Raw genomic sequence first — 11,431 nt, 5'->3', positions numbered from 1 at the left:
GCACAGAACCTCACTACATGGGGCTTCCTCTTACCTACCACCCCTACTCCCTGGGGGGCCCCGAGGCAAAGACCTGGGGCTTCTAATCCAGGAAAGGCACGAGATGAACTTAGCAGGGAGAGAACCTGAGAAGGCCAGGCAGAGACTGAAGAGGAGACTTGCCAACTAGAAGAGGAGGAAGAATTGGTGCCCAGCCACAGTCAGGTGAAGGGAAGCAGGCCAGAGTGGGGACTGGGATGGGGGCGGGGGAGATGGGAGCAGCGGCACCTCGAGCACTGGGGCCTTGAGAGGACGAACGCACCTGGACCCGGCCTGCAGAATGAGGTGGGCAGGTCTCCGAGGCTGCGGGAAGAGTGAGGAGGGCCAGAGGGGGCGACTTCCCTCCCCCACCCGCCTCCTGGCTCGTCAGAATGAGGTTATTTTCCGCCCCAAGTTCACGTTCGATTTAGGGAGAGAGAGTGGATTGCTGCGAGACCGCACCCCTCCCGAGTACTGGGTGGGGTAGAAAAAAAGACGACGCCAGACCTGGGGGAAGAGGGGCTCGGGCTGCTCCCTGCTTGGCCACCAAAGGAAAGTGCGGCCGGAACCCCTTTGCTGCGGTTTAAGGACGTTGCACCCCACCCCACCCGGGAGGCGGGCGGTCGCCGGTCCTCTGACCCAGACGCCGCGAGCCTGCCCCGCCTCCTGCCCCGCCCTCCCGTCTAGCCGCCTCGCTATTGGCTGCACGGTCCGGGCTGGAGCCCCTGGCGGGGTAATTAACGAAGGATTAATGAGATCCCCTAAGTCAACAGAAAAATCGATGGGGCAAGGAGCCCGAGCAGCGGCTGCGCAGTCCCGCGAGGGGAGGGCGTCGGGGGTATCGGTGCGGGCGCGGGGGCCTCACCAGGACTGAAGATCCGCGCTGTGCTCGCAGTCGGTGGTCAGCCGGCCGCGATGCCCGGCCAGGCCTCAGGTAAGGCTCCCGGCGGCCCGGCTAGGCACAGGGAGCGCCCTTGGACTGCTGGCGGGACATTCCCGGGGAGCCCACCTTGGCAGTGACACCTATTCCGCCCCCAGTACCAGGTTCAAAGACTAGGGGCTACAGGGATAGGAGACGGAGGGCGAGATGAGTGGGCGGAGACTAACCCCTGGCGACCACGGAACCCGCCCTTTTCTGCCCCCTACCCCAACTCTAGCTCCGCGCCCCACCTCCTTTCCGCGGATGGGGCGCACACAAAAGTCAGCAGGGCGCGCCCCACCCCAGCGGGTCTGCGCGCGCACAGCCAAAGGTGGGTGCCGAGGCCAGAAAGAAGCAAAAACCGGGACGGCTGGGTAAAGGGGTGTGGAGTTGGGACTGCCTGGACGCCCAGTCTGAGGCATAGGCGTAGCGGCTGCCCCAGGCCCCGCAGTCCCTCGAGTGGCTCGTAGAGAAAGACCCAAGCTCCCAGTCCGCGCTCAGCCTCCTCCTCCGGAGCTGGCCCTGCGCTCCTAGCCAGGCGCCGCGCCCCGACGGCTGCGCCGCTTTCATCACCTGTCTCTAATCAAGACCCACAAACCAGTTTGGTGTTCCGGCCCTCCCTTGGACTGGCGTCGCGCCGAGGGAAGTGCCAGAGGGCGGCGGATTCCTCCTTGTCAGTCCTGGGTGCCCTCCCGCTCTTCCCCGAGACCCGTACGTGCCCTACCCTGACACACTCCCCGCCGCGGAAGGAATTCGCCCCTTTCAGGACTCCCTCTAGCGACTGTCGGAGGGTTGGATGGGGGGGGGGGGGGGGACAGGGAAGATAGGGCGAGGACCCTGGAGAGAGAGGACCCGGAATCTTGTTCTCCAGTGTCCCCTCTAGGCCTGCAGTCCAAGCAAAAACCGCCCCTAAAATTCACCAGTAATCCCGACCCTACCAGCGTCTCCAGGACCTCGGCAAAACTGGAAGGAAATGTATAAGAGGCTCTAAGTGCATTTACATGCATTAAATCACTTAATTTTGAGAAAACCCCTATGAGGTAAGTATTATGTCTTAAGTCCCTCGTTTATTCATTCAAGAAATCTTTACTGAGCAACTTCTATGTACCAGATACTATTCCATAGTTGTACATCCATTTTATATATGGGGAAACCGAGGTACGGAGAGTCTAAGTAGTTTATCCACGATCACAGAGGTAGTAAGCGACAGAATCTGGACTCTTTTTTTAAAAAGACGACTTACTTATTTATTTGATAGAGAAAGCAGAAAGAGAGCCCACGAGTGAGGGGAGGGGGGAGTCAAGGGGCAGAGAGAGAGGGAGAAGCAGACTCCCTGCCAAGAAGGCAGCCCAACCTGAGGCTAGATCCCACGATCCTGTGCTAGTTACCGGAGCCAAAAGCAGATGTTTAACTGGCTGAGCCACTCAGGAGCCCCCCGAGACTGGGCTCCTAATCATTAGGAGACACTGCCCTGGGAAGACGAGAGAGATTCTGGGGAAGGCTGAAAACGAGCAGTCAGAGTTGGGAGAAACGGGGCAGGGAGGTGTCCTTAGGAGCCTTACGCTTGCTCAATTTAGGCGGGGGAGCCTGGGAGGAAAGATGAAGATCATCTCTAAAGTCTCCCGGGCTGGGCAGGGATGGAAAGCACAGAACGAGAAGGGTCTCTGTCCATGTCTTGGGTGCTGAAATCTCCCCCAGAATATGGCAGAGTCTGTCAGCGAGAGCGTCTTGCCTGTGCTAGGTTTGGAGGGTTCAAGTTAAGCAGGACCTGGTTTCTACCCGGAGGAGCTCCTGGCCTTGAGGGGAGCCAGCCATGATCACAGCCCCTCCCCAGACAGTGCACACCCACTCTCAGCAGATGCTTGAACAGGGAGAGAATGCTTCCCGGGAGAGGTACTTAAGGTAGGTGATGAGGATGGGTGAGAGCCATTGGTGGAGGGTGGCAGACAAGGCAGAGGAACAGCAGGCTCCAGGAGTGAATCAGGAAGGCACAAGAAGTGTGGAGCCCTGAAGCCCTCTGGCTGGGGCTGGATTAATATGGGGGCCGGTTCTCAAGTGTGACAGAGAGTTTGGACAGGGAGGGGGAAACTGTAGCAAAGATGACAGAGACACCTGGGAAAGGGGGACAAAATCACCTGTAGAAACTTAAAGAAAGGGCCGAGTGTTCTTATTCTATTTGCCATTAGAGAACCAAAGAAGGTATAAATATTGAGCAAGTTCATGTGGGAGTGTGGGGGCTAGAGAGGCTGTATTTTAAAGATAGATGTGGTGAGGGTCTTTTGGTGGTTACAGAGAGGAGAAGGCTAATGCTTCTGAAGCTCAGAGTCCATAGGCAAAGACAGAGCAAAACACAGTGAGTTAAAAGGAGCAAGCATGATAAGTGATGCTGCAGCCACAAGTTCGGGGTGCAGTGGGGGTTCCTAGTGCAGCCTCGGCATGGGGTTCAGGGAAGGCCGCTTAGAGGAGGTGGGATTCTGCTCTAAGTTGCAGTCAGCCAGAGGGCAAGGGGGCGGGCATCATGGGCAAAGGGTGGAGTGAGCGTGGACAGGGAGGTGAGCCAAAGCCAGCACATTGTGGGAGCTGCAGCAAGATGACACAGCCCACAGCAGGGAGTGGGGTCCGAGGACAGTGCTAGAGAGGTAAGTCAAGGCAAGACCAGGAAGCAACCAACAGAAGCTAGCCTCCAAGCCCAGACAAAACATGCACTGCCTGGTGTCCTTATGAAAGGCTGTGCAGGCCATGCAAGGTAGTTTGGACTTTATCCTGAGGGCAGTTGTTTGCCTTTTAAAAAATTTATTATTTTAACCCAAGTATAATTAACATACAGTCCCCTATAGTCCCCTATAGTGATTCAACAACTCTATACATTCGTCAGTGCTCAACACGGTAAGTGTGCTCTTAATTCCCATCACCTACTTAACCCACCCACCTCCCCTCCATAACCACCAGTTTGCTCTCTAAGAGTCTGATTTCTCATGTCTCCTGTTTTCTCTTTGTCCATTTGTTTTGTTTCTTAAATTTCATATATGAGTGAATTCTTGCGGTATTTGTCTTTCTCTGCGTGACTTATTGGAATAAGTCACAGCAATTGGTTGCCTTTGTTGGGCTTGAAGTAGGGGAGAGGCACAGTGGATAAGGAGACCCAGTCCAGGAGAGAGAGGAGGGGGCCCTGGACTAGGGTAGAGGTTGAGGTCAAGAAAAATCTAAGGGAGGGACACCTGGGTGACTCAGTCATTATTAAGTGTCTGCCTTTGGCTCAGGTCACAATCCCAGGGATCGTGGGATCCAACCCCATTGGGCTCCGTGCTCAGCGGGGAGCCTGCTTATTCCTTTCCCACTCCCTCTACTTGTGTTCCCTCTCTCACTATCTAATAAATAAATAAAATCTTAAAAAGAAAAGAAAAGAAAAGAAAAATCCAAGGGAGACTTGTGGGCTAGAATGAACAGGTTTGGACCTTAGAGGTGGAGGGGCAAGGGGAGAGGTAAGGAGGGTGCCCAGCTACTCTAGGAAAGGTGGGGACAAAGACGCCACTCGCTGAGATAGTGTAGGCCTCCTATAGCCTGGAGGATAGGGACAGAGAGCACTTGGATCCATGGGCCCAGAGCACCAAGGGCAGTGGCAGCCCCCAAGGAAAGCACCAGAGGTGGCTGGGGATATTGAGAGAGCCTCCCAGGTCAGCTGAGGAGAAGCCTCCCACAAGGACAGCACCCAGGACATCCCCACTCTCTAGTGTGGCTTCAGTCCCACAAGGAATGGGCACCTGAAGGGCCCACAGGGGAGGGTGCTGGGCTCCAGGCTGGGGCCCTGAACTGCAGGAATGCTGCGACCTGATATTTGGGTTCAAGAAAGGCCTGGCAAAGAGTTGGCCTGAGTGGAAGCATGAGGAAGGTGAGGAAGTAGCAGGAGACATCCAGGGAAAGAGAAGAGTCAAGAGTGGTGTTCCCCATGTTGTGCTGAGCATTCGTAGGTTGTCTGGGAGTCAGGGTGGGGGGGATGGTGCATACAGAAGTCAATTCTGTCCAAGTCTGGGGCATAGCATGCATGCTGTTTCCAAGTCCCTTGTTCATGGCAGACATTGCAAATCTATCCCAGAACTTTTCCCCCTAAACCTTAATGTGCTTTAAAATTAATTTTAATTAGATGAATAACATGCTTTTAAAAACTAGAACATTAAACCGTCCCCAAACCTAATACCCTCCTCCCTTTCCCAGAAGAAATTCCTATTGTCAATCTGGTGGGTGTCTTCTAGACCTTTTTTTTTTTTTTTAATATTTTATTTATTTATTTGACAGACAGAGATCACAAATAGGCAGAGAGGCGGGCAGGGGTGGGGGGAAGCAGGCTCCCCGCCAAGCAGGGAGCCTGATGTGGGGCTCAATCCCAGGACCCTGAGATCATGACCTGAGCCGAAGGCAGAGGCTTTAACCCACTGAGCCACCCTGGTGCCCCTTTCTAGACCTTTTAAAAGGAGTAATTTTAGGGCACCTGGGTGGCTCAGTGGGTTTAAGCCTCTGCCTTCGGCTCAGGTCATGATCTCCGGGTCCTGGGATCAAGTTCCGCGTCTGACTCTCTGCTCCGTGGGCAGCCTGTTCCTCCCCTCTCTCTCTCTGCCTGCCTCTCTGCCGACTTGTGATCTCTCTCTGTCAAATAAATAAAATCTTTAAAAAAAAAAAAAACTTAAAAAAATAAATAAAAGGAGTAATTTTATCTATACCCATATGTAACCATAATAGGGTATCAAATGACAGCCACACTCAGCCTCAGGATCCTTCTCAACACAGCATGCTAGGCAACCACTACCCAACTAACCAGAGTCAGAACAAGAGAGGACACCTACTTGCGCTCCCTGCCTTCAGAAGGATTGGGGCGCCTGGGTGGCTCAGAGCCTTCAGCTCAGGTCATGATCCTGGAGTCTCAGGATGGAGTCCCGCATCCGGCTCCCTGCTCAGCGGGGAGTCTGCTTCTCCTTCAGACACTCCCCGCCCTCATGCTCTCTCTTTCAAATAAATAAATAAAATCTCCCAAATATTTTAAAAAAAGAAGGGAGATTCCTCCCAGACGTCAGCGGAACACAAGCTGCCTTCTCGTGACGCAAAGTCACAACCCTGGAAAATGGCCAGTTTCCAGACATGATGCCGACGTCCCCGTGGCTCCCATAACAGACGTTATTTTCCATCTCAAGATCGGGCACTGAGGCAGAGAGTGGGACAGCCCTGCAGGGCGTTGGGAGAGAGGTGTTCCTCAAGCCAATCAAAATAACCCCCATGTTTCTTTAGAGCACAAAGAATTTCCAGATGCCCGGGTCTGTTTGAACCTCCTCGGGTCCTGTAAAGTAAACAGGGCAGCTGCTGTCCTTTTCCCTGTCCGACCAGGGAGGTTGCGTATCTTGCCCTAGGTCACACAGCAGTCCCCTCCATGAAGCCAGGACAGCCTGGCAGCCCACCAGGACCCTTTCTCCCCAGCCACTTCTCAGGCTCCATCCATGGCCTCCCCGGAAGCACAGGAGACCGGAGCAGCCCCGGCCGAGGGGAGCCAAGTGGACACGGGGGCTGAGAAAACCGGAGCTCCCGCCTCGCCCCACCAGCAGTCCTGGCTGGTGCGGCATTTCTCGCTGCTGCTGCGGAGGGACAGGCAGGCCCAGAAGGCGGGGCAGCTCTTCTCAGGGCTCCTGGCCCTCAATGTGGTGTTCCTGGGTGGAGCCTTCATCTGCAGTATGATCTTCAACAACGTGGCCATCACGCTGGGTGATGTGTGGATCCTGCTGGCCGCGCTGAAGGCCCTGTCCCTCCTCTGGCTCCTCTACTTTGCCGCCCGGACCACCCGCCACCCGTGCGCCGTGCTCTACCATGACCCTCACGCGGGACCCATCTGGGTGCGGGGTGAGTGTGGGGCCACTGGGTGGGTGGGGAGGGGTGGGGTGGGAGAGCCAGGTCTCGGGGAGATTTCAACAGCCCCCTGGCCCGGCCAGGCTCCCTGGTGCTCTTTGGCAGCTGTAGCATCTGCCTCAACATCTTCCGGGTGGGCTACGACGTGAGCCACATCCATTGCAAGTCGCAGCTGGAGCTCATCTTCCCTGTCATCGAGATGATCTTCATCGGCGTCCAGGTGACATTCCGCTCCCGTCCCCGCACCTCGTGCCCACAGGCCCCACCTGTACCTAGAAATCGCTACACAGGCAAATATATACATGGCCCGGGGGTTGGGGTACACACATACCACAGCCCCCCATGAATGTCTGCCTCCACGTACCCACAACCACGCACACCTACGTGTACCTGCACACCCAACGTGTCACTGAAATGCAGACCCCTACAAATACACCTGCCCGTGCATATTTGCATATAATGAAATCTACACCCCCCACACCCCCAACCAGGTACACAGAGCTACTCTTAGCGAGGGGTACTTACTAGTACTACTCGCGCTCCTGAGTCCCTGTCCCGGGCCGGCCATTGTGCTAGGCATTGCTTTGCATCATCCTTTCCATCTCCCCAGTGAGTAGGCATTCCCTGGAGAGGTAGGCATTTTATGTAGCCTCATTTTAGAGCTAAGGAGACCAAGGTTCTGAAATACTTTGCCGCTGGCCCAAGATGACACAGCAAGGAAATAGCAGAGCCAGGATTCCAATCCAGACTTCCTCACTGTCACTTCCATTGTAAATACACACAAGGAATTGGGACACGTGCCCCACAGTCCCACCACCACTACCACCAGCTCTGGGCTCAAGGCCCCATCTCTTTCAGACCTGGGTGCTTTGGAAACACTGTAAGGACTGTGTTCAGGTCCAGACCAATTTCACTAGGTAAGATGGGATCCTTTCTCTCCCTCCAATCCTGGGTTCCCCCAGCCCCCTGCTAGCACCTTCTCCTACAACGTCCTTGGACATGGTGTCCCTGGGGCCGTGGGTTAGTCGAAGGGGTCCCAAGCGACTCCTAGGGTTGCCTCCCCTGTAGTCCTTATGTCAAATGGGATCTGGCTTTGGGAAAGAGAGGTCACCCCAAAGGCAGTGGCGATGAGGGCGGGGCACCTGGGGAGCTGGCCAGGCTGTGTGGCCAGAGTGTGGCACCTCCTCCAGGTGTGGCCTAATGCTGACCCTGGCCACAGACCTGCTGCTGTGGGTTCTGGCTGTCACCAACGACTCTATGCACCGTGAGATCGAGGCTGAGCTCAACGCCCTCATGGAAAACTTCTTTGGTACGGAGGAGATGTGATTCCCAGCCTCAAACGCAAACACACACACACACACACACACACACACACGCTACACTCCCTCCCGGTGCAGCTGGTTTCCTTGGAGCAAGGCCCATCAGAGTAACTGTCATACCTTCGCACCCTGCCCCCTCCCAGGCAACGACACCAGCACCTGCCTCTGTCTCAATGCCACCGTGTGTGAGGTCTTCCAGAAGGGCTACCTGATGCTCTACCCCTTCAGCACCGAGTACTGCCTCATCTGCTGCGCTGTGCTCTTTGTCATGTGGAAGAACGTCGGCCGCCGCCTGGCGCCCCACACAGGCGCTCACCCCGGCACCCCTCCCTTCCGCCTGCGCGGGGCCATCTTTGGGCCGCTGCTGGGCCTGCTGGCCCTGGTGGCGGGCGTGTGCGTCTTCGTGCTCTTCCAGATCGAAGCCAGTGGCCCCGCCATTGCGCGCCAGTACTTCACCCTCTACTATGCCTTCTACATAGCCGTGCTGCCCGCCATGAGCCTGGCATGCCTGGCGGGCACGGCCATCCACGGGCTGGAGGAGCGCGAGCTGGACACGCTCAAGAACCCCACCCGCAGCCTGGACGTGGTGCTGCTCATGGGCGCGGCGCTGGGCCAGATGGGCATCGCCTACTTTTCCATCGTGGCCATCGTGGCCACTCGCCCCCATGAGCTGCTCAACCGCCTCATCCTGGCCTACTCGCTGCTGCTTATTCTGCAGCACATCGCGCAGAACCTCTTCATCATCGAGGGCCTGCACCGGCGCCCGCTCTGGGAGACGGCATCCGAGGACCCGGCAGGGAAGCGAGAGGCTGAGCCTCCCCGCCGGGGGTCCCTGCTAGAGCTGGGCCAGGACCTGCGGCGGGCCTCGCTGGCCTACATCCACTCCTACAGCCACCTCAACTGGAAGCGGCGGGCGCTCAAGGAGATCTCGCTCTTCCTCATCCTCTGCAACATCACAGTGAGTGGGAAGGGGCTGGGGGCGGGGCTGGGGGCGGGGCGTGCCGCGTGGGGACGAAGCTGGCCGGGGGCATTCCAGGGCTCGTTGACTATGGCAAGGGCGATTGGCCTGTCCCTTGTATTGTCGAGGACACCTGCCTCTTTCCACCTAGCCCCGTGCTGCTTGAGAGCAGGGTCCCCCCAGCGTCCTGCAAGGTGCCTGGCATGAGTGAACGTGCGAGGCATGACGCTAAGTGCTCTTTACCAAGAAACGTAAGATTTCCATCCTCCGCAAGTTTACTCTCTAGTTGGAGAGACACCTGGGAACCCGCTGAATTTGGTCAGCGGAAGAGATCATCAAGTGCCTGGTTTTCTAAAAACTCTCCAGCGGAAGGAGTTAAGGATAAATGCTTGGATAACCGCTGAGGTCCCTTGTCCACCTCTCCATGCTGCGCTGGGCATCTCACTGATGCCACTCGCTAACCCCAAGCAGCAGGCCCCGTTAGGCACCATCCCGGCGCCTGTTTGGCAGATGGGGAAACTGAGGCTTAGGTGGTCCCGGCAATGCCGAGACAACCAGGGTGGTCTGAGGGCATGTCGAACATCACGTCCCAGGTGGGTCGTGCTGGAAACTCTTCAGGTGGTGAAGCCACCGCCACATGCCATAACCTGGCCCGAAAGTGCAGTAGGAGCTCAGAGCAGGAAGTGCAGGCCCGAGGGGCCAAGGAAGGCCTCATGAAGGTTGAGTCTGGGCCTTGAGAAAGGGGCAGAATTTGGACAGAAGCCAAGGTCGGGTGGAGGAAGCAGAGAAAGTTAACACTGGAAGAAGGGGGTTGAGGTCGGGGCACAGGGGAACCCAGCTTGGCTCAGAAGGTGGGGCCATGGCTGGTGGCAGTGTGTGGCCTCATGGGCCCCCTGGAGTTCAGACTGGCAAGTCAGGGAGGTGGCTGTGGTATGGGGTGGGGGGTAGTGTGGGGAAGGCTGGCTTTGAAAGCCCAGGGCTGAGGAGATGTTAGGGTGGGGGCCTGCTTCCCCCCGCCCCAAGTGGAATGTCCTGGGGCACGGAGAGCCCACTCCCCATCTCACCCCCTCTTCTCCTCCAGCTGTGGATGATGCCCGCGTTTGGCATACACCCGGAGTTCGAGAACGGGCTCGAACAAGAATTCTATGGCTATCGGACCTGGTTCACCATCGTCAATTTTGGCCTGCCTCTGGGGGTCTTCTACCGAATGCACTCTGTCGGGGGGCTGGTGGAGGTCTACTTGGAGGCCTGAGGCTGCCCACCGACCAACCCCTGGCAGAACTCCAAAGTGCCAATGTTGGAGAGAAGGTAGCCCAGAGCCTCTGAGAAGGGATACCCAGACCAGACTGGATTCCCCAAAGCCTCCCCCTCCCCAGATCCTCCCTGAGATGGAGGGCACTGTCTGCAGCCCGAGACCAAGGGCAGGACCTGGACCCTGAGCTTCTGATGTCCATGCCTGGGACATGCCTGCCCCTGCTCACTCCCACAGCCAGTACAGGCCAGGGTGCTCCGTGGGCAACCTGAGTCAAGGAGGGGTGTGGCCCCAGCCGGGCTCTGGGGTCGGCCTCCTTCTGTGGGACAGGCACTAGGTCCGAGCTGAGCCCAGGACATCCCAGAAGTTGGCAGCCCCGAAGGCGCCCCTGGCCCTCCTTCCCCATGTACTCTGTCTCCTAATGAGCTCATTAATTAGCTACCAGGCAGGGTTCAACAGCTCTCTCCTGCTGCCATAAACCCTGTTTGTTTGATCGATTACATTCGGGCTTCGTGACATTTGTTCCCGGGGACAGAGCTGCCACTCCAAATATGGTGGAAAGGGACGGTCCTCCTGGTCGGTACTGGAACAGTCTGTTTCTGAGCCAGGAGGGGTTTAAACCAGTCCTTCCCTTGTCTGACTCATGGTAGGAGGTAAGGAGAGGGGCTGGGGCTCTCACACACCCCCACCTCTCGCTAGCAGGTTTCTCTCTGGCACAGAGCCCCAGGTGACTGCGACTGGCTTACCACAGGGACTGCAGCTTCTGGCTGTCTGGTCCCCGTGCCTGCTGTATCCTCTGGGCCATCGGGTAGAGAGGGCAGGGACTGACAGGCCATGCATCTCCCTGAGTCCAGGGCAAACAGTGGGCTGTGCCCCAGGTGGGGCCCAGGGCGAGGCTCAGGCAGGGCAGCCCAGGCTTTGCATGGGCCCCTCCCCATGAAGCTGAGCACTGGGAAGCACACGGCTGCAGCCCCAGGGACCCTGAGCACTGTTTCCGTGCCTTCCTGGGGCCAGCAGAGCCCCGTGGGGGCCTTCAGAAGGCTGAGAGGCCAGCCTCTCTCCTCTCCTCCATGGGCTCT

General features: G+C 57.2%; 1 protein-coding gene across 2 annotated transcripts; it reads left to right on the top strand.

The window, feature by feature from the left end:
* Positions 1 to 100: 100 nt before the first annotated feature.
* OTOP3 (otopetrin 3) lies at positions 101 to 10,852 on the top strand. Of its 2 annotated transcripts, XM_013054448.2 has the most exons (8): positions 101 to 1,648; positions 1,809 to 1,977; positions 6,401 to 6,817; positions 6,907 to 7,043; positions 7,682 to 7,740; positions 8,014 to 8,132; positions 8,286 to 9,100; positions 10,182 to 10,852. In XM_013054448.2, the coding sequence occupies exons 3-8, from the start codon at positions 6,421 to 6,423 to the stop codon at positions 10,350 to 10,352; spliced, it is 1,698 nt and encodes a 565-aa protein (XP_012909902.1). In that variant the 5' UTR covers positions 101 to 1,648; positions 1,809 to 1,977; positions 6,401 to 6,420; the 3' UTR covers positions 10,353 to 10,852. The 2 variants fall into 2 exon arrangements, with proteins under 2 accessions (XP_012909902.1, XP_012909901.1); XM_013054447.2 differs by lacking the exon at positions 101 to 1,648 and having other exon boundaries at positions 1,771 to 1,977.
* The last annotated feature ends 579 nt before the right edge of the window (positions 10,853 to 11,431 follow it).

The sequence above is a fragment of the Mustela putorius genome, unplaced genomic scaffold (genome assembly GCF_011764305.1).
Source record: "Mustela putorius furo isolate JIRA1106 unplaced genomic scaffold, ASM1176430v1.1 tig00000873_pilon_pilon_pilon, whole genome shotgun sequence".
NCBI lineage: Eukaryota > Metazoa > Chordata > Mammalia > Carnivora > Mustelidae > Mustela > Mustela putorius.
The sequence above is the reverse complement of the archived record's forward strand: the minus strand, read 5'-3'. Positions and strand labels throughout refer to the sequence as shown.

What these genes read in the sequence shown, in the direction of transcription:
- OTOP3 (XM_013054448.2), top strand. Translation starts at nt 6,421, where the DNA reads ATGGCCTCCCCGGAAGCACAGGAGACCGGAGCAGCCCCGGCCGAGGGG. An exon ending in GGGACCCATCTGGGTGCGGG is followed by an intron (nt 6,818 to 6,906) that starts GTGAGTGTGGGG and finishes TGGCCCGGCCAG; the next exon opens with GCTCCCTGGTGCTCTTTGGC. An exon ending in TCATCCTCTGCAACATCACA is followed by an intron (nt 9,101 to 10,181) that starts GTGAGTGGGAAG and finishes CTTCTCCTCCAG; the next exon opens with CTGTGGATGATGCCCGCGTT.